Genomic DNA, 27,551 nt, shown 5'->3' on the forward strand with positions numbered 1-27,551 from the left:
CACTCTAGCCTGAGCAACAAAGTGAGACTCTGTCTCAAAAAAAAAAAAAAAAAGGTATTACTGCAGTGGTTGGGAGTGTATGGGGAGAGCAACATACAGATAATAATATAAAGTTATGAAGTTATGGAGAGTACTGTAAAAGAAAATAAAGCAAGCTAAAACTGGGTCACCAGGATGGGTGTGCTCTTTTACACAGGTGGTTCAGGAAATGAGCCCCCCACAACCTGCTCAGGTGACAATTGAATAAAAGATCAGAAGTGAGAGCGAAAGCTATACACACTTGGAAAAGAACATTCCAGGCAGAGAGAGTAGCAAAGTAAAGACCCTGAAGCTTCAGTGTCCTTGGCAAGGAAGCCAGTGTGGCAAAAGAACACATAGGAAATTAGTTTGGAAAAACAAGATGGGAGCCAGATCATTTATGAACCAAAGAGAGAACTTTGGATTTGTGGACCAAAGAGAGGACTTTGGATTTCATCCTAAGAGTTCTAAGAAGCCATGAAGGGTTTGGAGTAAAAGAGTGACATGATCTGATTTATAATTGAAGAGGTTCACACGGTTGATTCTTTAAGAACTGCCTGCAGGGAGGCAAAACAGAAGATGAAAGATCCGTTAGGAAGATATTGCAGAAGATCTGCAAGACTGCTGTTGCAACATAAGTGGTACAAAGTGGCTGGATTCAAGAGATACTTTGAAAGTGGTATAGAGGACTGGGCACAGTGGCTTACACCTTTAACCCCAGCACTTTGGGAGGCTGAGCTGGGAGGATTACTTGAGGCTAGGAGTTTGAGACCAGCCTGGGCAACATAGACCAAATCTCCACCAAAAAAATTAGCCAGGTGTGGTGGTGCATGCCTGCAGTCATAGCTACTCAAGAGGCTGAGGCAGGTAGGTTGTTTGAGCCCAGGAGCTTGAGGTTGTAGTGAGCTATGATGACGCTACTGCATTATAGTAGGGGCAACTGAGGAAGTCTCTCTCTCTCTCTCAAAAAAAAAAAAAAGTGGTGTAGAGATGACTTGCTAATTGATTGAATGTGGGGCACAAGATAAAGACAAGAATCAAGGATAGGATGTGTCAGGTTTTTTTTTTTTTTTTTTTGCTTCCACAAACCAAATAGCAATAGTTTTTTTGTTTGTTTGTTTGTTTGAATAACTAGATAAATAGTAATGACATTTACTGAGATAGAGCACCTGAGGGGACAAGAGTAGGCTTTTTGGAGGGAAACATCCAGTTCTATTTCAGACATGTTGAATTGGAGATGCCTATTAGATTTCCAAATAGAGCTACTGAGTAAACAATTGGAAATGTGAATCTGAAGCTCATAGGAGAAGAGACAATTGGATGTATAAATTAAGGAGTCATTAGGTTATGAATGGTATAGATAGCCAAGGAGTGGAGAGAGCTCACTTAATATGGAAAAGAAGCAGTCTAAAGACTGAGACCTCTAATCCTGAGGGATTCCAACTAATAGAATTCAGAGAGGAGGAATATCCAGCAAAATTTATTAGATGTGCTGCCAAAGCAAGCACACAGAAAAATTTGTTAAAAAGGAATACCTTGGAAATACAAAGAATAAGAAAACTCAAGAGAGTGAGGGGTCTTATAAAACAAACCAAAAAAAGTTTCAAGGAGTCACTATAAATTGCATCATTCCTGCTCAACAGACTGAGGTTAAGATGACTAAAAAGGACTTGGAAATGTGAAGGTTAAGACCATGACAAGAGCAATTTCAGTGGATCTATGGGGATAAAAGCCTCCTTCTCTATGATTTGGTTTCTGTACTCATTATTTTGTGGACACCATTGCTATTACCACCAAATCAATTAGATACTCAAACCATGGGTTTCCGTGACACTATATTGCATGGTCCCAATTCTTTTTCTCTGATCAGTTATTATCTTTCAAGCTTTAAACTCACATACCTGGTGGCCAATGACATTTTTTAATAAACAGCTTTATTAAGATTATATAATTAACATACAGGTCATCCATTTAAAATACACAATTCAGTGGCTTTTAGTATATTCAAATATGTGCAACCATCACTACAATTTTAGAACATATTCATCACCTCTAAAAGAAACCTAATACTTTTTAGCTATCACCCAACCCCTATCTTCCCATGCCCCCACCCAGCCATAAGAAACCATTCATCTACTTTCTGTGTCTATAGATTCCCATGTTATGGACTTTTTTTTTCAAGATAAAGTCTCACTCTATTGCCCAGGATAGAGTGTCATGGCATCAGCCTAGCTCACAGCAACCTCAACTCTGGGCTTAAGCGATCCTCCTGCCTGGCTTAGCTTCCAGAGTAGCTGAAACTACAGGCATGTGCCACCATGCCCAGCTAATTTTTTCTATTTTTAGTACAGATGTGGTCTTGCTCTTGCTCAGGCTACTCTTGAACTCCTGACCCCAAGTGATCCTCCTGCCTCAGACTCCCAGAGTGCCAGGATTAGAGGCGTGAGCCATCACGCCCAGCCTTGACTTTCATATGAATGGAATCAGATAGCACAATGTTTTCAAGGTTCATTCATGTTGTAGCATGTATTAGTACTTCATTTCTTCTTCTTCTTCTTTTTTTTTTTTTTTTGAGACAGAGTCTCACTTTGTTGCCCAGGCTAGAGTGAGTGCCATGATGGCCTAGCTCACAGCAACCTCAATCTCCTGGGCTCAAGCAATCCTGCTGCCTCAGCCTCCCGAGTAGCTGAGACTACAGGCATGCACCACCATGCCCGGTAGTTTTTATATATATATATTAGTTGGCCAATTAATTTCTTTCTATTTATAGTAGAGATAGGGTCTTGCTCTTGCTCAGGCTGGTTTCGAACTCCTGACCTCAAGCTATCCACCCACCTTGGCCTCCCAGAGTGCTAGGATTACAGGCGTGAGCCACCGCGCCTGGCCGAGTACTTAATTTCTTCTTATGGCCAAATAATAAATATTTCATTGTATGGATGAATCACATTTTGTTTATGCATTCATATGTTGAGGAACATTGGGGTTGTTTCTTTTGGCTATTATGAATAATCCTGCCATAAACATTCATTTACAAGTTTCTGTGTGCACATGTTTTCATTTTTTAGGGGTATATACCTAAGAGAATTGCTGGGTCATATGAGTAACTCTGTTTAAAGTTCTGAGTGCCATTTTACACTCACAGCAGCAGTGCATGAGGGTTCTGATTTCTCCCCATCCTTATCAATACTTATCTCGCTTTTTGATTCTTGTCATTCTAGTGGGTGTGAAGTGGTATCTCATTGCGGTTTTGATTTGCAATTCTAAGATGACTAATGTCAAGCATTTCTTCATGTGTTTATTGGTGGTCACTTTTATGTCTTCTCTGGAGAACATCTACTTACGTCTTTGCCAATTTTTAAATAGTGTTGTCTTTTTTTTCTTTCTTGTTTAAGAGACAGGTGTCTATGTTGCCCAGGCTGGAGTGCAGTGGCTATCCATGGATGTGATCATAGTGCATTATAGCCTTGAACTCTTGGCCTAAAGCAATACTCCTGCCTCAGGCTCCCAAGTAACTGGGAATACAGTTGCATGGTATCGCACCCAGCGCGTTATCTCCTATTATTGAGTATATATTCTAGATACAAGTCTCCTAATCAGGTATGTGATTTGCAAATATGTTCTCCCTTTCTGTGAGTTGTCTTTTCACTTTTGTGATGATGTCCTTTGAAGCACAAAACTTTATTTTTATCATATCCAATCTATTTTTGTTGTTGTTGCTCATACTTTTGGTGTTGTATCTAAGAATCCTTTGCAAAACCCAGTTGAAAAGGTTTTGTCTCTGTTTTATTGTAAGAGATTTAGTTTTAGTTCTCTTAGGTCTTGGATTCATTTTAATTTTTGTAAATGGTGTGAGGTAAGGATAGAACTTAATACCTTCGCATGTGACTATGCAGTTTTCCCAGAACCATATGTTGAAAAACTATGCTTTCCATATGGGATGGTCTTGGTACCCTTGTCAAAGATCAGTTGATGACAGATACATGGATTTATTTCTGGACCCTTAATTCTATTCCATTGATCTCTATGTCTGTTCTTGTGCTGGTACTACACTGTCTTTGTCATTGCTTTGTAGTAAATTTTTTTTTTTTTTTGAGAGACTGGGTCTCACACTGTTGCTCAGGTGGGAGTGCAGTGGCGTGATCAGACCTCACTGTAACCTGGACTCCTGGGCTCAAGGGATTCTCCTGACTCCTGAGCAGCTGGGACTACAGGCCCCCATCACTGCACCTCACTACTTTTATTTTTTGCAGGGATGGGGTCTCACAAAACAGACCCCATCATCAGAACCAGCCTGTGTTGCCCAGGCTGGTTCTGAACTCCAGGCCTTAAGTGATCTTTGCATCTGGGCTTCCCAAAATGTTGGGATTATAGGCATGAACCACCATCAGCCATCTTGTAGTAAGTTTTGAAATTGAGAAATGAATCCTACTTTATTCTTCATAGGGATCGTTTTGGTTATTATGGTCCATTGCAATTCCATATAAAGTCTAGAATTGACTTATCAATTTCTTTCTTTCTTTTTTTGAGACAGAGTCTCGCTTTGTTGCCCAGGCTGGAGTGAGTGCCGTGGCGTCAGCCTAGCTCACAGCAACCTCAACCTCCTGGGCTCAAGCAATCCTGTTGCCTCAGCATCCTAAGTAGCTGGCACTACAAGCATGCACCACCATGCCTACCTAATTTTTTCTATACATATTAGTTGGCCAATTAATTTCTTTCTATTTATATTAGAGACAGGGTCTCGCTCTTGCTCAGGCTGGTTTTGAACTCCTGACCTCGAGCAATCCGCCCGCCTCGGCCTCCCAAAGTGCTAGGATTACAGGCGTGAGCCACCGAGCCCGGCCTGACTTATCAATTTCTACAAAGAAGTCCTCTTGGATTCTGATAGAGATTGCATTGAATGTGGAGATCGATTGGGGAGTGTTGTCATCTTAACAATGTTAAATATTCTGATTTGTGAACATGGATATTTTCCCATTTATTTAGATCCTCTTTAATTTCTTTCAACAATGCTTTGTAGTTTTCACAACAGTTTTTTCCTTCTTTTTGTTAAATTTACCTTTTTTTTCCTTTTTGATGCTGTAATGAATAGAGTCATTTTCTTGACTTCATTTTTGTATTATTCATCGTAAATGTATAGAAATAGACTTGACTTTTGTATATTGATTTTGTATTCTGCAACCTTTCTGAATTCATTTATTAGTTCTAATAGTTTCTTAGTGGATTCCTTAAGATTTTCTATATACAAAACAATGCCATCTGTGAATATACTTTTATTTCTTCCTTTCCAATCTGGATACCTTTTATTTCGTTTTCTTGCCTAATCATCCTGGCAAGAACCTGCAGTACAATGTTGACTAGACGTGGCAACAGTGGATACCTTTGTCTTGTTCCTGACATTAGGAAAAAGTATCCAGTATTTCACCATTAAATATGTTAGCCATAGGTTCTTCATAGATGCATTTTTATCAAGTTGACGAAGTTCCCTTGTATTCTGACCAATGACACTTTTTTTTCCCCTTTTGAGACAGGGTCTTGCTTTGCTACCTAGGCTAGAGTGCAGTGGCATCATCTTAGTTCACTGCAACCTCAAACTCCTGGGCTCAAGCAATCCTCCCACCTCAGCCTCCCAACTAGCTGGGACTACAGGTGCCTGCCACCACACTCAGCTGATTTTTCTTTTCTTTCTTTTTTTTTTTTTTTTTTGGTAGCAACAGGGTCTCACTGTGTTGCTCAGGCTGGTCAAACTCCTGTCCTCATATAATCCTCCTGCCTCGGCCTCCCAAAGTGCTAGGATTACAGGCATGAAACATTGTACCTGGCTTTTTTTTTTTTTTTTTTTGAGACAGGGTCTCACTCTGTTGCCCAGGCTGGAGTGCGGTAGTGCAGTTACAACTTACTATTGCCTCCTGGGCTCATGTGATCTTCTTGCCTTAGCCTATCAAGTAGCTGGGACTACAAGCACATGCCACCATGCCAGGCTAATTTTTAAATTTTCTATAGAGATGGGGTCTCACTATGTTACCCAGGCTGGTCTCAAACTCTTGGCCTCAAGTGATCCTCCTGCTTTGGCCTCTGGAATTACAGGTGTGAGCCACCGTGCCCAGCCCTGACACTTTAACATTCCAAAACTAAACTCACCTTTGGTTTACCTTCTGTCAAACCCAATTTCTCCTATTTTTGTTATCACTGAGAACCCATTATTTGCCTGTCTTGGGTTGGATTCCATAAAAACAGCCCGAGAAAGGGATTCTGTGCAAGTGATTTATTGAGGGATTGTTCTCAAAACCTGCAATAAAATGAGGGAGGCAAGATAGGATGGGGGAAAGAGGCAGAGATATAGGTTCAGGTGATAAGTTTAGACTCCACTGGGAAGTCTGGGACATAAATGGCACCATATTTGTCCCACCTTGAGGAAAGGGAGGAATTTCGTACCCTAGTATCACTTGCTGATAACACAATTACTGATTGCATATCAGCACTGCTAATGTCTCTATCAGAATTGCAGCTGACTTCTTTGTAGAAATTGACACCACTCCATTGGCTGTGGTGCTATCCCTGGGAGGGCATACCTCCCAAGAAGGTCCAGAAGTGGCTTCTGTTTACAAAAGGTAATTCTCAGGAGAAAGATGCAGTGGTGAGCTATTAGCAGCCTACACTCATTTCCTGGTTAAAGGACTCTATCTAGCACTGCTCAGATCCATTTGCTTTGTACATTAAGTTCACTCTATCCAGGTAGTTGTTCCAGCATTCTGGTTAGTCACAATTTATAGGGACATGTGAGAGGAGTTTTGCTGCAGTTGGTCCTGAAGCTATAAATCATTCTTTCTCTTCTCTACCACCCATTCTGGTTTCATTTCCCCCTGGACTAGCACTTCTGCTGGTCTAGATGGCTTACCTGGTGAGGTGACCTAGACTCTCATTCCTGAAGGTTCTAAGCCCCTGGTAACTATGCCCTTATCAGGCAGTAATTGTTTACTTACCCACTTCAGTTAAAACTGAGTATGGGAGGACCAGAGGACATCCCAGAAATAACACATCCATCACACACTTTCCTCTTACGTAGCAGCAGTTCTACCTCCTCATAATGATCAATTATTCCAGACAGTATGGTAAGTTCTTTTCTTTGCCTATAAGTGCTGGCATTAGGTGCCCAAGCTGACGAGATGGCAACCATATCTTTAAGTTTATTGAGATTCTTATGCTGTGCCTGGTGGAAGCATAGCCCTTGTGGGAACCAGGACCTCCAGATCTACAAAGCTTAAAGTTGCAGAGGGGAAGGACAAATTCCTCAAATGGATTACTGGGAGTGATGCTGAGCAGGGTAACTCCTACTTCCACCCTTGGTTCCAGAGCCTACTAGTGGTAAAGCACCCTATTATGGTCAAGTAGGTTCATATTGCATTGGGAAGGATAGTGCCCCATCCTTGCTGGCACCACAACTGTACCTTCAAAAGGCCATCCTACTGCTCTACCAGGCTAGTACCTTCTGAATGGAAAGACATTTGGTCAATCTCATTGCCCATATGACCAAAGTCATGTGCCCACTGCCACACCTACTTTGCTATTTAGTGGGTCTCTTGTTCCAAGGCATTATTATGTAGGATCCCATACTGGCTGAGGCACCATAGGCAGAATATGGAAAATGGGAATGGTCTCCCCTTCCAAGACCTAGCAGGGAACTCAATTTGGCCACAGGGCACCCATAGCTAGGGCAGGGCAATTTCCACTATGGCAATATCAGATGGGGGCTTGAATGCACAAGGACAGCCAGTAGGGTATTATTGGACTTACACAAATCGGGATCCTAATGTGGGTGCAGACAGTGTGAGAATAAATCATTACCATAAGTGTATTCTGGCAGGCCTCCAGAGGGAAGTGCCTAGACAGAAGAGTTAAAACAAGGTCCAAAAATTATAACCAAAAGATGATGAAGATCCCTCTGAATTTTTGGAATGCATCTATCAGGCTTATTGGATATATACAGATGCAGATCCAGAGGCCCCTGAAAATTTGTGCATCATTAATATGACTTTTATAGGACAGCATGTTTCAGATATAAGGTGAAAGCTGCAGTGTGTGGAAGGGGCAATTGGCATGAATCCCTCACAGCTTGTTGATACCACCTTTAAAGTATATAACACTAGGGAAGAAGAGAAACTGAAACCTATGTATGTTCTGTTAGCCTTGCCACCCAAGGGTAGAGACAACCAAAAGGAAAAGGGTGGAAAAGGTTGCCCCAGGTTGAAGCTTTTATAAAGAGGAAGAAGGTTGGAAAGAACCACCCAAAATTGCAGAAAGCACCAGGTAACAAGAAACCCCCAGGAAACCAAATGGCTTTTCAAGTTTAGGACTTAGATGACGAAGAAGGGAGCCTGGGGCTCCATGCCTCACTAGTGGCTCCAATTCAAATATCCCCACAGGAGCCCCAGGCTTGACTGACAGTGGGGGGCTCAATAAATGAACTTTTTCATTGCCATGAGAGTGGTGCCACCCCAGCCCCCTGGCACCAGCCTCGCACGGTGCACTGAGAGTCAGGCAGGGGACAGGGGAAAGAGTGGTGGCTGAGAAACTTCTTGTTGCAGGCCCAGAAGGTGGGCCCCGGGGAGCCACTGCCAGAGCTGGCACTGCTCCGCCGCCGACTCTGGTGACCCCAACATCTTCAGTGGTCAGGCTGAACCTGGACAAGCAGCAGGAGTATTAGGAACTGTTCCAGAAACAGTTAGAAGCTTGCTTCCAGGGTGCTGCCAAGCTCCTGTTGGCTTTGAATACCAGGGCCTGGTGAAGCACACAGGAGGCTGCCACTGCAAAGCAGTTCATTTTGAAGTTTGAGCCTCAGCAGACTTGCACATCTTGACTGCAACTGTAGCATTTGCAAGAAGCAGCAGTTTCTGTTCTTTCTCAGGTTTACCAAAAAGGTAAGGCCTGGCTGGGTACAGTGGCTCACACCTGTAATCCTAGCACTCTGGGAGGCCGAGGTGGGAGCATCGCTCAAGGTCAGCCTTTTGACCTCTGCTGCCCAAAGCATGTTTCCACATCCAGGCCCAGAGTACCTAGTCTTTATCCTAAGCTCTGGTGGCTTTTGCTCCCACAGAACCAAACCAAACCAAAACAAAATAAAAAGCAGGAGAGCCACCACTACTATAATTAAACAGGCAGGTGGAAAGAGAAAGACAACTGATATGCAAAAGTCTGTATTTATTAAAATTCCTATTTCCAAGTATTGCAGAGAAGGCTTTGCTGGGCCCTAATGATGGAGCCCCAATAAATGTCACTGGATGGCTGGGCTCAGTGGCTCATGCCTGTAATCCTAGCACTCTGGGAGGCCAAAGTGGGAGGATCACTCGAGGTCAGGAGTTCAAAACCAGCCTGAGCAAGAGCGAGACCCTGTCTCTACTAAAAAAAATAGAAGTTAGTTGGCCAACTAAAAATATATAGAAAAAATTAGCAGGGCCTGGTGGCGCATGCCTGTAGTCCCAGCTACTTGGGAGGCTGAGGCAGAAGCATTGCTTGAGTCCAGGCCCAGGAGTTTGAGGTTGCTGTGAACTAGGCTGATGCCACGGCACTCTAGCCAGGGCAACAGAGTGAGACTCTGTCTCAAAAAAAAAAAAAAAAAAAAAAAGGTAGGGCCATATGGTCCAATGGGGCCCCAGGACATGCAGAAAGAATTTAAATTCTCTATACCAATGAGTATATATTTTTGCAGGATCTATGAGCCATTAATGACATTGTACAAGTGACTATGAATGGTCCTGAGTCGTATCTGAATGACAGGATCCCAAGACTAGGATGACCTCACAGCATTGCCTCAGGGGATTAAAAAAATTCTAACCTGTTTAGTGAGAGCTTAGCAACAGACTTACAGAACCTGCAATTGGACAGATTTGCAAACAGCAGGTTACTTATTTGGGATTCCAAATTAGCAAGGGAACCCATGGCAACTGCATGACTTCCTAGGAATGACAGGGTTCTGTTGCTTCTGGATCCCAAACTTTGGACTAATAGCAAAGCCACTGTACGAGGCCCTTAAAGGGACAGATGTAAAGCCTCATCTGGACCGCAGACTGTCAAAATACCTTTGAAAAACTAAAGCAGTCTTATGACCACCTGCACTTTGGGGTTGCCTGACTTGCAGAAAGAATTTAAATTGTATGTTCATGAAAAACAAGGAATGAGCCATGGAGTCTTAGTACAGATACTGGGAGACATCCCATAGCCAGTGGCATACTTGTCAAAGCAAGTGTAGACAATACTGGGAGAGAATGGCCTCCTTGCCTCCAGGCAGTAGCAGCTACTTGTTAAAGACTGTGTCTACTCCCAAACCTGCCACCCTGTTACCAGCTGTAGAGAATGAGCCTTTGCAGCATAACTGTTTAGAGGTTCTGGAGGCTGTCTATTCTAGCAGGATCGATCTATCATATCAGCCGATGCCAGAGCCAGATTGGGATCTTTTCACCAATGGAAGCAGCTTTATGGACAATGAAGGGCTGGATATGCGGTGATCATGGAACGACAGGTATTAGATGCAATGGCACTGCTGCCTGGTGCTGCAGCTCAGAAAGCTGAGCTGATTGCTTTAATCAGAGCTCTTCAGTTATCCGGAGGAAAAAACGTAAACATTTATACAGACTCTACATATGCTTTTATGGTCGTGCATGCTCATGGTGCCATTTGGAAGGAAAGAGGGCTCCTGACAGTAGGGAATAAGGATATTAAATATGCCACTGAAATAATGGCCCCAATATAGGTCATGGATGAGCCCATGCACTGTCCTGGTGCCCCCCCCCCAAAAAAAAAAAGGACACTAAAGCTGATCTGTTCCTCAGGGCCTTCATATCCTGGCTAGATTTAGATTATAAACCTCCTTTAAGACTGAAGACTGGGGCTGTGACACGGGATGACACAGCTAAGTGGAGACAGAATTCTTACAAACTCATTCTTCTACTCGAGGCTTATGAGGCATCTACATGAATGCACACACTAAGGGCATGATGCCTCACCGGTATGGTGGAGTCTCATTTAAGAGGACCCTGTTTGACAAATAACTCAGGGGTGCCCTTTATGTGCGCAAAACAAGCCAAAGACAGAAAAGTGACCGGCTCCATGAGGAACCCAACATGTGGGGACCCACCTTTCAGTGATTGGCAAAGTGATTTAAACTTTAAATGCTTGCTTATATTAGATACCTTTTCAGGTTGGGTAGAGACTTATCTTACCTGAATGGAGAGAGTGTCTGAAAGTTACCAGAATCCTTCTGAAGGAACTCATTCAGAGGTTTGGGCTCCCTTCCTCTATACAGAGCGATAATGGACCCTCCTTTATATTGGAGGTAACTCAGCAAGTAAGCAAAGCTCTACATCTAGAAGGGAAATTGCATGCATCCTGGGAAAAACTGATGCAGGAAACCCAACTAAGGTGGAATAGGGTATTGCTGCTTGCCCTCCTCCAAATAAGGGTAGCTCCTAAAAGCAGGCTTAACATAAGCCCTTATGAAATAGTTTATAGGATACCCTTTCTAGCACCCCAGGGTAAGTATGGTAATGTTAACTATAAGTGAAGAAAACAGAGTAAAGCAATATATCCGATACTATCCACTATGCATGAGTTTGCTTTTTTCAGGTGCCCACCCCAGTTGGAAGCAGAGAAGTGGAAGGAACCCTACAATGTATCTCTAACAACTTACACCTTGAAATTATGAGGAGTAAAACCTTTGGTCTATCATGCCAGGGTAAAGAGGTGACACATGGAGGAAGAAGACCCAAGCCTCCAATGGATGGGCCAGACTTTGATCTGAAGTATCTGTTTAAGAAGGAAAAATGAAATTGTTGATATTTTCATTAACTGTTCCTTGGTTATTTCTTCCGTCTATAGGATAGAGAGAAGACTCCTTAGTAAGGATTTCCTGGGCTACTGCCTCTTCTGCTGATCTGCTTCACTGTTGTTTGCCATCCTAAACTTCATTCAGTGCAAATATTCCTGTACCAGGCGTCCTCCGGCCCACCGGGTGTTTTTGCCACAACTGCCTGTCCTGCTTAGCAGCCAACTTGTCCCAGGCTCACAGTGCGCATGTGTGGAACGTGCGCCATACTCTCCAACGGCCCTCCAACGGTCTGAGGGACAGTGAACTGGCCCCCCCGTTAAAAAGTTTGAGGACCCTGATACAATTTCTCAATTTCTGGATTTGCAAAAGCTGGTCTCCCTGATCACCTACAGGGTGCAACTAATGGTTCTGTCCATACTCAGATATCCCATGTTTCTTTCTTGCCCAGCCCTGTATCAGACATTATGTACAAGGTGACAGCAAGGACCCACAGTCCTACTGGTGTCTTAGATACCAAGTAGGGAAAAATAACTCTTATCAGGTTATCTTCCATTTTGCCTTGTCAATCCTCATGGTTGTTGTTGCTTATGCCCTTGTTACCTGGTAATCGGTTATATTCTTTATTTTTGTAAATCTACTGCCAAAGTTTTGCAATGGCATAAGTAAGTACAAACTTTCCATCTAATTCAGCAGGAAGTAGCTTAATGATGGACTATGTCAACCCTCTTCCAACAGATATATATGGAAGAGTAAAACTGGCAGTGGGGAATATGTAACAGAGACAAAGGCCTGAAAAAGAGCAAAAATGTTTTATGAGTTGTCTCTTTAAAACTCCCTCACCCTTTTTGGGAATTAAAACCTGCATTCCTGCCTGAGGCCAGTAATCAAAGGGGCAGAAAAACATTCTTTATTTTTTCTTTCTAGTATCTTAAACCACAGTAGACAGCTCAATGAAAGAGTGGTCAGGAGATCATCTTCATCAGAGATGCTACAGCTGAACTATGAGATCTTCACCAGAAATGCTATAATTGAATAGCAATAGCCCAAAGCTGAAAACTCTCTTTTAAAAGCTCTGTATTTCTGCTAAAAGGAAGATGGTTCTTTAAGATAAGAGACTACCATCCTCCTCATTTGCCAGCAAATTAATGAACTTTTCTTTCCTTTTCCTCAAACTGCTTGTCCTTGTTCTCTGTTCAGCCACAGGAACAAGTACCAAACTTTTGGTAACAAAATCTTCCAGGTCATATAGCCCCTTCAACCTCCTGCAGAGTGCTTCCTTGCCTTCCCAAGTACAGAACATGCTGGCTCCAAAACTGTAAGAGGCCTGCAATAATCTGTCCTTTACTTTAGAGATGTCCCAGAATGCTCCAGACCATTGGACTGAAAATGTCACCAATGTGTCAGGCCCCTGCATCTTTCTAGGACTGCATCTTTCTAGGACTTATCTTCTACCACCTTGAATATGTATATCTCACCAAGGAATCCAGAGTACTTGATACTGCTTGGTCATCAAGTTAAGTAACATATCCTTATTGCCTAATTAGCATAATCTTAATATAGCAAAAAAGGTGATATTCTGCAGAATATCCAGTTCCTTTTAGACTATACTATGACAGAGAGGTTGATAAATTAACATCTATAAGTCAAGACTGTGAACATACAATGTTGCCCACACTGTGTGAATGCAAACTGCTTTCATACTCCTTCCTAATAAGTATTGAGTGAACATATTCACTAGATCAGGGGTTCATGAACTTCAGATAGTAAATATTTTAGATTTTGAAGGCCATATGATTTCTGTCACAACTACTACACTCTGCCATTATAGCAAAAAAGCATCCATAGATGATACATAAATGAATGATCCTGGCTGCATGTCTATAAATCTTTATTAACAAAAACAAGTAGCAGGCCAGATTTGGCTTGTGGGCTATAGTTTGCTGATCCTTGTGCTAGACTAACAGAAGAAACTATATCCAACACAGCACCGCAACTGGGACTACTACTTAAGTTTGCAGGTAGTCCATTGTCATCCACCATAAGTCATCCAGTTTTTGCAAGGCCCACACAGCTGAAACTAAATGAGGATATAATGGAGACCAATATCCCAACAACCTTTAAATCTTTAAGGGTTGAACTAATTTCTTCCATTTTCCCCCAGAACGCAGTATTATTTTTTATTGACTATCTTGGCAGAGGTGGGGGTACAATTTCAGGAGCTTCTATTTGGGCTCTCTGAGAACTGCTAAACATGTTCAATCTCATTAAATATTTGGAAACTGGGAAATGACCATCAAGTGGGTTTCTTGGACACACTGTGAGAAAGATTTAGGCCAGCACTTCATTTTATTACCTGACCGACCACATACTTCCCCAAAGTAATGAAAGTAGTTAGGGGTATTGGGAGGGAAGGCACTGCAATGGTGTTTTGGGTCCCTGGATATCAGTGTCAACTTAGACTCTGTATACCTGTTTCCCAACTTATAAAAAATCTGGTATTCTTTCCACAGTGTATGGTTGTGATATTATAAAATATATATTTGGTCTTTGACCCCTTTTCTTGGTATACCCAAATCCTTAAAATCTTCAAAGTGATACCTTTGTATTCTAGTAAGTTGACTGATGGCTAGCAGCCCCTTGGCAGCTTCAAGATGGGAGCTGGTCACCAAAAAGACCACAGCTGGATTAGAGGTTTGGAACTTTCAGCCCCAGCGTCTAACCTCAGGGGAGGGGAAATGAACTGATGACAGAGTTAATCACTAAAGGCCAATGGTTTAATCAATCATGCCTACCTATAAACCCTCCATAAAACAACAAAAGGACAGAGTTCAGAGAGCTTCCAAGATAGCTAAACACCTGGAGGTTCCTGGAGGGTAGAGTGCCGAGAGAGGTCATGGAAGCTCTGTACCCCTTGACTTATACATCTTTTCTTCCATATTTGTTGTAATACCCTCTATAATAAACTAGTAAGTATAAGTGTTTCCCTGAGTTTTGTGAGCCGCTCTAACAAATTAATCAAACCCAAGGAGGGGGCTGTGGGAACCCTGATTTACAGTATAGGCAAAATAACCTGTGGCTTACAGCTGACATCAGAAGTGGGAGGGGGCAGTCTTGGCGACTGACCCCTCAACCTGTAGGATCTGACACTGTTTCCAGGTAGACAGTGTCAAAATCAAATTAGAGGACGCCCAGCTGGTATCCACTGCAGAACTGATTGCTTGCTCGTTATGTGGGTGGAAAAACCCACACAGTTGGTCGCTGAAGTCTTCTGTGTTGTGTTAAGACAACAGAGGAAAACAGACTGTTTTCCACTCAATAGTTAACTGAGTAAATGGCTCTCTTTCAACTGATGGTTTGTGAGTGTAAGAACTTTCTAAGGCTCAGAAACTGGACGAGGAATTGTGACTTTTCATCAAAGTTACTGACCTCAGCCTTCTGTATATAAATCAATACTCTCCTTGTCTACTGTCTTACCTCTAGGACCACCCATGTTCTATTACCCATCTCTACTTTGACCTTGCTACCCTTATTAAAATGCACCCACCTTTTCTGAGAGCTAAGTGTTGCCATCTAGCCTTTATTATGTCAGAATCCTATTATCCCCATTGCTACCAGGGAAAGCAGTTCTTTAACATCTTCTACCAGTTTCAATCTACAGAGACATCCACTTCTAAATTTCTCAAAGATGCTAGTGCTCCTTCACCAGTGCCTTTCCTATTGCCTTTATTTAAAACAACAAAAATTCCCTAGGACTTTTTGAGGTATATATGGTCAGTTGATGTATTTTCTAGTGTTACGTAACATTCATTTCTACATGCCTACTTCCTCAAGTCTTTTGGTCCTTTTTTGTATTGTCTGCCATCTCCACTTCATTTAACATGGGCCACTTTTTTGCTCAAGCTTCCCAAAGCCATCTCAACAGCATATTATAACTGCTTCTTGGAGCCTTGACAGGATGTTCCAGAGTCACAGGAAAATGTTCCTATTATAACAAATTCTGTATGAATTCAATTCTTAATTCATGAAGCCAGTCATACAACCACAAATTTGTTATCTAACATACAGAATTTTGGAACAGAGGAGCAACTCCTTTAAATTTTGAGAGTAGCATAAATATTTCATATAGCTTAAACCTAAGCTTTGTAATGGTTATTTTTAAGCAGCAGAAAAGGCTAGAGAAATACTACAGATGTTCTAACAGTGCCACATTCTTGCTGAAGAACAAGTTCTCTAGAGGCAATCCTCAAATAGAAGAACAAGTACAGATATGTATCAGTTTGGCTAGAATCTAGGGAGAGATGGAGAGCCGTAGAGCAGTGCTATTCAAAAGTGGTTTGCAGACTTGTGGTGGTCTGTGAACAGTTTTTTTTACCTGTCTGAGACATGATACATTAGAAAATAAGAATGTTTAGAAACTTTCTAGCATTTTGACATTGCGGTGATACCCAAGTACGTCATCAGTGGACTTAATCTGTTGAATAGGGTTTGGCCAGTTTGGGTGATTTCAAACTTGCATGGTAGATAGCATACAGTGTGAAATGTATACCTGTCACGGGCAATAGGAACACATATTGACACATAAAGGATTGAATATTCGAAACACCTGGTCCTTTACCATATATAGTTTGAAAAGGATTGATAGAGAGTACCAAGCTCCATACCTCTACAAGTTCTAGAATAAGTCAAATAGTGTTTCTGAAACAGAAAGTAAACTGAGGTTAACTAGTTCAAATTTAATCAAAATAAAAATGGACTAGGGTATCTATTTAGATTCCTGGAGTAAGCCCTGGCCAGGCTAGCAGAAGTGAGAATCTATAAAACAAAACTGGCAAGACAAGAGGCACAAGAGTCAAGGGGCAGGGCCCTTTTGTTCTTCCCTCCTCCTCTCCTTGTCCGGTTTTTGGTTGGAGCTTTAAGGAGAAAATTTGGGCCTTAAGGCTCTGTGACAATCATCACAAGTCTGCCTGTACTTTTCCATCTCTCAAAGAATACACAAGTCTCACATTCAGACCTAGGCTCTTCCATGCTCTGATAAGGTACAGTAGCTGGACCTTCCCAAGCAGCCTGAGGCCTCGAGAACATTTCCTTCCCTGCCAATACCACAGAATGTGTGAGATCTTCAAGGGGTGAAAAGTCTTAATCCAAGGGGAAGTGACATGTCAGGAGCTCAAAGGACACAGATGATAAATGTAAATCTGCTCTGGCAGATTTTCTGAGTGAAAATAACTCACTCAGCTGGGCTGACCAGAGTATCCTCCAACATATAATAACCAAGGTCCACAGAACCACTGGGATCCACAGAGAAGGGCAAGGTCAGCTCAAAGAGAAATAATTTAAAAAAACATGTTAACAATATATTACTAACATTAACAATGGGAAATGTTAAAATAGAATTACAAGTTGAAGGGCTTTCCAGATTGAAATACTCAGGAGAAAATGAAGAAAAGATGGCCAGCCAGTCTCCTTTGCCAACTGAAATACAGAGTGAAGTGGGGAAGTGTGTGGGGGGGTGGAGCCCAGCACTACAATATCATGTAGAACTAGTCTCCTAACATTCCTCACTCTGCAGCTTATAGAAGGTGAGGGAGATCAGAAACAGACCTGAAGGAAAAACAGGCCACACTCCTCACTCAGAATATTTATTAGTGCCTCATGGGGCCTGCAGGATAAGGGACCCAGTCTGTACCCCTCCCCCTTATCCAAACTACCTTCTTGAACCAAGGGACAGGATTCTAAGGGAATGAAGTATCTTAAATAAGCCAGTATGTACCTGGGGAAGTATGGCCATTCATTTCCCAGACCTGACACTACAACTATTTGCCAGGCAGAAAGGAAGCCAGTGAGACTGGTGGATAGACTAGACAAGGGAAAATAGGATGGGCCCTTTATTGTCACAGCTTGGGCTCAAAAGGGTTAGAATAAACAAATATTTAAAAAAGAGAGGAAGTAAGAGGACAGGCAGGGGACAAAGGAAGGTCAGGGGCTGGGTTACCCAGATCACATAGCATCATAGGAAGAACCAGGGTAGTGACCTGAGTTCTCAGGCTAGAACAGGGACTAATGGGCTCAGCACCTGAGGAGAAGAGAATTTCAGGGCTTCTCTTCCAACCCTTCCATGATTAGATGCAAAAGCCCTTTCTCCCTTTAGAGAATTCATAACAGTCTGTCTGACGGTGAGATGGCATGGTGACAGACCTGTAACCCAGCCCAGACTAAGCTTCTCCGCATTCCCAAAGGCCCTACGAAGAGAACTAGAAATACAAGAATCCCAGGACTCTGTCCCTGCTCCCCAGATTCAAGAGAGGGAGTAGAGACAAGGCACAAAGTCCCAGGCATAAAGGTGAACATCAGTGTGGCCACATATATTATTTTGGGAGAGGAAAGAAGGTGCATGCCACAAAAGGGATGCCTTCCTTCACCTGGCATGGAGCTAGGCCTTTGATAGCAGCAGAAACCACAATGGAGTAGGGCTCACAGAGATGGCCTGCAAAACAGACCCTACTCCTAGAAAGACAGAGGAAAAGCCTCAGCTGGTATGGCACAGTCTTGAATGGGATGACAAAAGGGCAGCGGGCAGACCGCTCCCACAGACGACACTCCTGCCTCTGTTCCCAGTGGTTCTGCTGACTCCAGATGTTCCCCATGGCTGGGACTCAGAGAGGAAAACGTGTTGTTTTTCACATGATCAGACACTGTTCACCACTGGCACCTGGTGGGCCCGAAAGATTGAGGGCATCCAGGTCAAAGTTGAGGCCAGGAGGCTGGAGAAGAGATGAAGGGACTCAGATACTGCTCATATTTCAGGTCAGAGCTTCCGAAGGTCCATCCCAGTAGCCATAATTATCACCTTAAGTGGATTCACTAGAGGTTATAGATTTATGGAAACTGTGGGAGCTCAGATTAAAATCTAGGAGGAGAAGACATACTCACCATCTCCCCAGCCAGCTCTTTTGGAGGATGGCCCAAATCCTGTAACTGGAAAATGAGGAAAGAGAAACGTGAGATAGAAGAAACCCCAGAAAAATAGCAGCTCAGAAGAGAAACCTGATTAATGATCTTTCCAATTTCTTTTGAGAACCACATTATGTGGCCTCTCTTGTGATCCCTCCTCCACCCAGGTGTGGCAGATTCCCTCCTCTACTGAACATCTAAGTCAGCAGCACCAGTGGGCAGATGGCAAGAGGAAGCCTTACCTGTTGCATAAGATCCAGGACTGTCTCAAAACGAGCCTTTTGAGTGGCCTCACTGTCTGTGGGGGTCTCTGCCTCAAACTGCTCACATATTTTACCCATGACACTGTGCTGCTCCTGATATTTTTCAAACTGTTCTGGAGGTAGAGATTCCCGGTGACTCTGCAACCATTCTGGATACTAAGGAAAGAGAGAATGGGTAAAGAACAATTAAGCAAACAATGAATATGGAAAGGTACTGAGAACAATACTTAAAATGTGAAGGGAGGCCAGGCGCGGTGGCTCACGCCTGTAATCCTAGCTCTCTGGGAGGCCGAGGCGGGCGGATTGCTTGAGGTCAGGAGTTCAAAACCAGCCTGAGCAAGAGCGAGACCCCGTCTCTATTATAGATAGAAAGAAATTAATTGGCCAACTAAAAATATATAGAAAAAATTGGCCGGGCATGGTGGTGCATGCCTGTAGTTGCAGCTACTCGGGAGGCTGAGGCAGAAGGATTGCTTGAGCCCAGGAGTTTGAGGTTGCTGTGAGCTAGGCTGACGCCATGGCACTCACTCTTGCCTGGGCAACAAAGTGAGACTCTGTCTCAAAAAAAAAAAAAAAAAAAATGTGAAGGAAAAGGGAAACAGAAGGAAAAGCTAAATAAGCAAGTTCACCATGAAAAGCAGCATTGCCTCCAACTAGATCACCTGGCCATATCAGCATTTACAGTCACCAAAGATTGGCAAACTTTTCCTAACGATGAAGGGCCAGATAGTAAGTATTTTAGGCTTTGGGGGCCACATATGGTCTCTGTTGCATATTTTTTTTCAAACAACCTTAAAAACGTAAAAACCATTCTTTGCTTAAGAGTTGAATTGGTCTCACCCAGACCTTGGTCTGCTCATTCTTGGTCCACACTATTCATTTTACACTTAACCATATGTTGCCCTGTGTCACTGAAATGCTTCCATGCCTATATTTTATATCTCCAGCTAAACCATAAACTCTCTGATGGCAGGGACCATTATTTAAACTACTCTTACACTATTCATGACATAAAGCCAGTAAATGCTCAGTGAATCCTTGCTGGGGAAATGAATGAAGTCAGAAATGAAAGAAAGGATTGATTATACAACAACCCCAGAGTCTTGAACCAGTTTACAAAAAACTAGAGCTGAAAGATTTCCCCTTCTGCCCTAGACATTCTCAATGTGGTAGCTTTATTCTCTCAGAGATACAACTTTCCCCACCCTGCAACTCTTCCCACCCCCAATAAATGAACAAAGGAGAAAAAAAAAACAAACAAACAGAGGGATTTGCACACTCAAGTTACTCTCTCTCTGCAGGCTATGAGTAGACAAAATAGCCCATATGAGTTGATATAATGGAGAGTGAGGAAAAAAAGCAGAAATGAAAGTTAACAAACCTTTTCTGTGATCTCCTTCAGTGATGGGTATAGCACATCCTTGGACAATAGGTTCTGCATGATACTCTGCATGATGGGGAGGATGTTTCCTTCCCCATCCCCTTCATCCATGCCCAGCCCCTCCATGGCCTTGGTCAGCTCCTCTTCTGACATGCCTGAGTTCTAGATAGGACAAGAGAGAGGTAAGCAAATATATTGCTTTATTGGGATGCTTCCCACTCTTTTTGGTAGGAAAGATAACTTATCTAAACTTGCCTGTAGCAAAACAGTGAGGCAGAGACAGACCTGGGATGATACTCAAGACCACCTGTCTTTTGAGACCCTGCTGGTGAAGTGTCTGGGAGTGGGACCCTTGTGGCCCCTGACCCCCGCCCCCTCACCTGAAGGTCAGTGGCATTTTTGGCTAGTCCACTTAGTGTCTCCTTTAGGCAAGAAGTGAATTCTTGTTGGGAGGTTGCATCACTGCCTAGGAAAGATAAAAAACAAAAACAAACAAACAAAAAAAAAACAGTGTCATTTAAGATTTTAACTACTTCTTTGCCTAGAATGAACGGGTTATCAGTTTGGATATGAAGCATTTACTAGTGAATCACTATCACTCCAAATCTTTGAATTCTATCATTATCCTCAGTCATTTCATAAATCTACATTATGTGTTAAATTTATTCTTTAGATAACATCCACAGTAATACTATGGCCTTTAAAATGATCAGTTTTAAATAATCTTTTCTATTACTTTCCAACTTGTCTTCTCCCTTTCATTGAGTGGGGTTCCCATCCCTCCTCCCATCACCTTGCCCCACCCCATGGCTGTGACATCATGACTGCTATCAACTTTACTAAGAACTCTGGTGTTCTCAAGCAACAAAGACTTAAGAGGTCTGTTCAGATGTATCCATTTGTCTGAGGCCCTCTCCTCACCCACTCTCCCTGCAGCTTCTGAGAGCTTTTGGAACTGTTCCACCAGGTGGGGTTCTTCCTCAGCCAGCTCCTTCATTGCCTTCTCAAACTCTGCAGTGGCTTGGGAAGCCAGCTCACTGTCGAATAGTTCCTGGAAAAACTTCTCTTGGGAGGCGAAGAGGGCATCCTGCAGGGAAAGGGTGGCCAAAATGCATCTTACTTGGCATGGTACTGCACCTGACCTCTGACAGAAGCCACAGGCAGTTGTTCTGGGAAATCCAGTACCTCCCTCCTGCCCACTTCCACTGACATTCTAACTACTGCTCCTAATGAGGACAGCAAAAAAGGTATCTGGCCATTGAAGGAGGGTATGGGGTGGCATACTAATCCAACTATTTAAACCTGCTCTTTTCTCAAGGACTCCCTTGAGATCCCTCCACTCAACCTCAAGTCCCTGTTTTACAAGGACTGAGGTCTGTAAGAGCACTCAGCAATGTGAGGCCAACGCACCCTCCCCCAACCTCTTCCCCTCTGGCCCACAGGGCCTGCCCCACCTCTATTCAGAGCTACATGCCCAACCCCTCCCCCTCCCTTAAGGGGTGGAATTTATACTTTGGCAGTGTCTCCTGGCGATCTCTTCTGGGGCCCCGAAGCATCAGGGGCCGTGGTGGTAGGAGGGGGTGCTGGGGAGGGTTTGGCTTTATCGAAATCATCAAGAGCACCTTCAGAGACAAGAGACATGGTGTATGTGTTGAGGATGAATGAGGATGGAAGGCTGGGTAGTTTCTGGGCAAAACATTAGGAAAAAAATCTTTCAAACTGCCCACTTTTCTCAATTTCCTCCTTTTTTTTGAGTCTTCCCTTCCCACCCAATAAATAAGCCTCCCACTTCCCTTTGAATTACCTAATTTATTGTGATCAAAGGGTTAAAAATCCCTTAAGGTGGAATAAGTGTCCATCTCAGAGCTGGAAGGAGACAGTTAAAAGAAGTTCTGCAGAGACATCACCATTTACACAGTGTCTCCTCACCACACTCTAATGATTCCCTAGAAATTTCATATAAATATCCAACAGAAGCATAAATATCCTTATCCCTCTGAACTCACTGTGGAGTCCTAAAGGGAATAATCTTTGGCAAGAAGGGACAAGATGTCCCACCCAGCTTACCACTGGTCCTGGTACTAGTACAAACTGAGGGACTACATATTGCACTCCATGGGACAGCATTAAACTCTCTTCTTTTATCCTCCAGCATAGCTCTTAACCTGCAAGCTCCTAGCGCTCCCTCTGGCCTCATCTCTGCAGATAACTGTATGCCAATTCAGAGTCACTTGGCACACCTCACTGTTTCTGTTCATTTTGCTGCCTGCCCACATCTCTGTGACTAGGCAGGGAATAAAAAATTCACCTCTGCCCTGAAAAGCCTGTGTTGTCACCACCACTCTGTCTGCCAGGCCTAGGGAGAAGGCACTGGCCCAACTCTGGGAAGGAAACCAACAGAGTTAGAGTAAGGGACAAGGCACCGTCTTTCAGGAGAGTGAATTGTCTTCCCCTGAAATCATGTCGTCCTCAGTTTCTCAAAATAATAGGATAGGAGTCTTCTTGCGCTACTGACATGAAAAAGAACTGTAAGGGGCCTGGTAAGAGAAACAGAAAAGACTAGGACGAGAAAAAAAAAGTGTCTTTTGTGTTAAGGAAGACAGGACAAGGCACAGAAGGATGGGCTGCAGGCTTGTTAGGAGTTAATGTTAGTGTCGGTTCGCTGCCCACTGAGGACCAAATGCTACTGGCCCTAACGGGGCTTGGGGCGGGGAGTCAGACTTCCAAGAACTTAACTAACCTGAGCAAGAGGAGTCTGGAGGGGGATCGTGGCTTACTGTTTCCTCCTCCAGCAAGAAAATCCAAGGCATGGGACGCTCAGGGACCCAAGTTGAGCTCCCCAACTCCCGCCGGGGAGATGGGACAGGGTGACCCAAAGATTTTTTTCGGGGTCGCAGTCAGACACTCCGCCCCCGGTCTAACATTTGGAGAGCATCTTCCACCCTGCCCCAAATATCTCAGGTTCACTTAACCCCCTGACTGGGTCCTCACAATCGCCCCTGTCGGGCCTTTTCAACAACGGGCTCTTACTTTCCAGAAGCTCCTCCAATTCCTGGTCCGCTTCGGCGCCGCCACCACAGTCACCCTCAGCAGCGGCCATCTTGCTGCTTCTGACGTGCCGTAGGAGGCGGGACCTCTCGGCGCCGCCACGCGCCCCACCCCTCGCTCGCGCGATTTGCCTCGTGCACCCAATGGTATTGTTGGCCAGTGCGGAACCGCCATTTTTAAAGGGACAGGAAGCTCTGGGGTTTGGGTGTTTTTTTTTTCACCCCTTCACCTGGAACCAGAGAACTAGGGAGAGGGCGAACTTACTGTTATCTTCTACCTGGTTTCTTAATGGCCTGGCCTCCTTTCTTTCAACTTACCACATTACCCGGAGAAACTTTCATTACTTCTTCCTGAGCTGAGGGTAGGCCAGATTGGGACAAACTGCCTACAAATAACTAGAATCTGTGCATATGTAACCGAGAAGACATGGGGCGTAACATACTATTTTCTCTCCCTTCCTTCAGTATATCACTCAAATGTTATCTTCTCTGAAGCGCTTTGGCCTTACTAAATAAAATTGCAAACCCGTCCCAATACACACACACACATCCACACTTTCTATGTCCCTTCCTTCTTTTTCTCCCTAACATTAACACTATCTAACATACTGTGTCATAACATAGACAGTACTTGTTTATAGTCTGCCTCCCACCTTGCAGAATTTAAGCACAGATTTAGGCAAGGATTGTCTGTTGTCTTCACTGCTGTATCCCCCGCTCCTAAGCTACACCTTAAAACTTACTGCACTCATTGGCCACTCTGCTCTCTCCAACTGTAATTAGGCATATTTGCCGAATCTAGTGGATTTCTCTCATTTCCTATTCTCTATTAGTACTGTCTGACTAAAGAACATAGGGCCAGGGATTTAGAACTCAATGTTATAAAAAGAGACTCTGGGGCCTTGGACTGAGCAAGAGGGCAATTTGAATATACTTGCTTTCCCTGACCTATCTCCTTTTCTACATACAGAACCCAACCTCCAATTGAGTAACAATGAGGGATGCTCAGATAAACTCTAGGCTTCCTTTCCCTCCTCTGGAATTGTTCTATTTAGATCTGTCAGAACATAGCAACTGTTTCAGACACAAATCCATTTTAGCAATTAGAGAATACCTTGTGCTGAGGCTGGGTGCTGTGTCTCATGCCTGAAATCCCAGCACTTTGAGAGGCTGAGGCAGGATTGCTTGAGGCTCAGAGTTCAAGACCAGCCTGGGCAATATAGGAAGACCTTATCGCTACAAAAAAATTAAAAATTAGGCTGGGCGCAGTGGCTCACGCCTGTAATCCTAGCACTCTGGGAAGCTGAGGAGGGGGGGGTCGCTCAAGGTCAGGAGTTCGAAACCAGCCTGAGCAAGAGCGAGACCCCTGTCTCTGCTATAAATAGAAAGAAACTAATTGACCAACTAAAATTATATATTCAAAAAATTAGCTGGGCATGGTGGCACATGCCTGTAGTCCCAGCTACTTGGGAGGCTGAGGCAGGATTGCTTGAGCCCAGGAGTTTGAGGTTGCTGTGAGCTAGGTTGACGCCACGGCACTGCAGTCCGGGCAACAAAGTAAGACTCTGACAAAAAAAAAAATTAAAAATTAGTTGATGACCAGGCATGATGGCTCATGCCTGTAATCCTAGCACTATGGGAGACAGGAGGATTGCTTGCAGTCAGGAGTTTAAGACCAGCCTGAGCAGGAGTGAGACCGTCTTTACGAGAAACAGAAAAAATGAGCCGGGTGTGGTAGCATGCGCCTGTAGTCCCAGCTACTCGAGGGCTGAGGCAGGATTGGCTGAGCCCAGAAGTTTGAGGTTGCAGTGAACTGTGATGATGCCATTCCACTCTACCCAGGGTGACAGAGTGAGACTCTATCTTAATAAAAATAAAAATTAGCCAGGCATGGTGGCGCGTGCCTGTAGTCCCAGCTACTCTAAAGGCTTAGGCAGGAGGATCATTCAAGTCCAGAAGTTGGAGGCTGCAGTGGGCTATGATTGTTCCACTGCACTCTAGCCTGGGTGAGAGCAAGATCCTGTCTCAAACAACAACTTGTGCTAGGCACAGTGCAGGACAGAGAGAAAAATCAGGACTAACACCTGCTGTACAGTAGCTGACTGGGGTTAGGCTAGAGGTTGGATTAGATATACACACAAGTATGACAGAAGAATCTTTTTTTTTTTTGAGACAGTCTCACTTTGTTGCCTGGGCTAGAGTGCCTTGGCATCAGCCTAGCTAGCAGTGTAGTGTACAAATACATCTTACTTGATATCTATCATTCCTGCTGATGAAACCATGTATCTTACACTGAACCATTTTACTGTTTCCAAAACCTTTGTTGTGATGACCTTCTTGTCCCCAAAGGCAGGTACTGCTGATGTAAGACTGCCCAGGCCACTGCTCCCTGCGCTGCTGCCTGGTGCCAGGCCTGGTGTTGGCAGCGCAGAGGGTAGTGGTGGCAGGTGGCTGCTGGGTCTCGGCCTCACTGCTCATGGTTGCAGTGATGGTGACTGGGGCCAGCTGTGGCAGCTATGGCTCCTTCCCATGTGTAATGGTAATTAGGCCAACAGCAGCAGTGGAACTGCTCAGGGCTCTCTGGGGGTTGACTCTGTGCTCCCGCTACCTATTGAACTCCAGTTATTCTTAGTATGTGACAAGCAAAATACTCAATTGCCAATGTAATCATTGTAATACAACATAAAGTACTAACTATTCATATATATATGTAAAACATGTAAAATATCAAAAACAGTGACAGGCACATGGTAGGTGCTCAATAAATACTGGCTACAATTAGCAACAGATGGAAGGTTGCAATCAAAAATAAAATAGGGGCGCTACTTGCTTTCTATCATCCTCATAGCAGTTTAGGTCTATGCCTCACATATAGCCTATGAAAAATATGTGCTTTCTTCCTTTTTCAATAGTGAATATTATGTTGTAATTAAAACTAATTATCGCGCCAGGTGTGGTGGCTCACTCCTGTAATCCTAGCACTTCGGGAAGCCGAGGCAGGAGGATTGCTTGAGGCCAGGAATTTGAGACCAGCTTGGGCAACATAGCAAGACCCTGTTTCTAAAAAAAAAAAAAAAACATAGAATAAAAGAAAAAAAAAATTACTGAGAGAAAGGTATCTGCTTTGGTGGACAGCTGCATGAGGTAAATAAGAATACGAGTATGTTCAGGAAATAAATGGAAAGCCAAGAAGCTCTTGTAGAAATTTATTTAGTGTAAGAAACAAAATATGAAAACAGTGGCTGTAAAGGACAAATTAATAGCAAGTGGTTATGCACAAGTGGTGTGCATTTTGGAAAACCAAACGATTTCTTCTCAGACCTTAAGTTTCTGGGTACGCTGCCTGGGAATTTAAATGCCTAAGGAAAATAGGAAATGGTAAGAGCTGGTATGACTGACTCAAAAAACGGCACCTTGTTTATCACATCCTACTACTCTCTAGTAAAGAAACAAAGCTGGTGGGGAGGGGAGGAATAAATACTGAAGGAATTCACTAAACATATGTTCGTTATAGAGTATTCATTTGTTCCTTGAAGGAGCTAAGCGAGAAAGGAGAGACCAACTCTGACCATAACTGTAGTCAACTTCAGAAGATATGTCTTCAAGAGTCAAGTTTCGACATTTTGATTTGCCATAGAAGAAGAAAAAAATGACACTAGGTTTTAGGGCAGAGAGGGTCAAATATCAATAATCTGAAGGGTAGATGCAGGGCTGGAGTGGGGGTAGGTGGGTGGGCAGTGGTGTTAGAAGGAGAATATAAAGATTAATACGTTCTGGGGGGAACATATGGTAGCTGACCCACACACACAAAGGGGGCCTTAGCGAAACTGCAGAGGACTGATCCTTAGACCAATCACATCTTTGCCAATCTCTGTCACCTGCAGAAGAGGAAACAGAGGAACAAATTAGAGATTCCTGAAGTTAAGAACCCTAGAAAGTTTATTCCCTATACCCCTCAATGAGCACGGTAGATGGGTATATTTGTTGCTGATTGGTAAAGAGCAATGGGGAGAAACTCAAGCTTTCTCTAGTGCACACCTCAGTGGAGTTAAGGGGGAATACAAGAGAAAAAA

The 27,551-nt window shown here is 43.5% G+C and overlaps 3 protein-coding genes across 5 annotated transcripts in view; 1 reads left to right on the top strand and 2 right to left on the bottom strand.

Annotated features, from left to right (window-relative positions):
* PEA15 (proliferation and apoptosis adaptor protein 15) overlaps positions 1-16,227 on the top strand; it is a 71,339-nt gene extending 55,112 nt beyond the window's left edge. The window contains exon 5 of the mRNA XM_076000287.1: positions 11,635-16,227. The gene's annotated coding sequence lies outside the window, so the exon portion shown is untranslated. The remainder of the gene's footprint in view (positions 1-11,634) is intronic.
* On the bottom strand, positions 14,589-23,668 carry PEX19 (peroxisomal biogenesis factor 19). 3 transcript variants are annotated; one of them, XM_012749170.3, is made up of 8 exons: positions 23,462-23,567; positions 21,944-22,053; positions 21,353-21,518; positions 20,812-20,897; positions 20,432-20,593; positions 19,030-19,206; positions 18,767-18,811; positions 14,589-15,818 (listed from the first exon to the last, which is right to left on the bottom strand). In XM_012749170.3, the coding sequence occupies exons 1-8, from the start codon at positions 23,529-23,531 to the stop codon at positions 15,732-15,734; spliced, it is 903 nt and encodes a 300-aa protein (XP_012604624.1). In that variant the 5' UTR covers positions 23,532-23,567; the 3' UTR covers positions 14,589-15,731. The 3 variants fall into 3 exon arrangements, with proteins under 3 accessions (XP_012604624.1, XP_012604625.1, XP_012604623.1); XM_012749171.3 differs by lacking the exon at positions 14,589-15,818 and adding an exon at positions 17,460-18,597; XM_012749169.1 differs by lacking the exons at positions 14,589-15,818; positions 21,944-22,053 and adding an exon at positions 17,460-18,597 and having other exon boundaries at positions 23,462-23,668.
* Positions 23,669-26,669: 3,001 nt separating this feature from the next.
* COPA (coat protein complex I subunit alpha) overlaps positions 26,670-27,551 on the bottom strand; it is a 42,033-nt gene continuing 41,151 nt past the window's right edge. Inside the window, exon 33 of the mRNA XM_012749154.3 lies at positions 26,670-27,356. Coding sequence (XP_012604608.2) covers positions 27,297-27,356 — 60 coding nt within the window. The 3' untranslated portion in view covers positions 26,670-27,296. The remainder of the gene's footprint in view (positions 27,357-27,551) is intronic.

Source organism: Microcebus murinus, chromosome 2 (genome assembly GCF_040939455.1).
Source record: "Microcebus murinus isolate Inina chromosome 2, M.murinus_Inina_mat1.0, whole genome shotgun sequence".
Lineage (NCBI taxonomy): Eukaryota > Metazoa > Chordata > Mammalia > Primates > Cheirogaleidae > Microcebus > Microcebus murinus.

Bases quoted from the DNA above. Each gene is read 5' to 3' on its own strand.
- PEX19 (XM_012749169.1), bottom strand. From the start codon at position 23,653: ATGGCGGTTCCGCACTGGCCAACAATACCATTGGGTGCACGAGGCAAA. The intron at 21,519-23,461 runs GTAAGAGCCCGT...CTTTCCCTGCAG, and splicing joins ATTGGAGGAGCTTCTGGAAA to GATGCCCTCTTCGCCTCCCA. The intron at 20,594-20,811 runs GTGAGGGGGCGG...TGTCCTATCTAG, and splicing joins AAAATGCCACTGACCTTCAG to AACTCAGGCATGTCAGAAGA.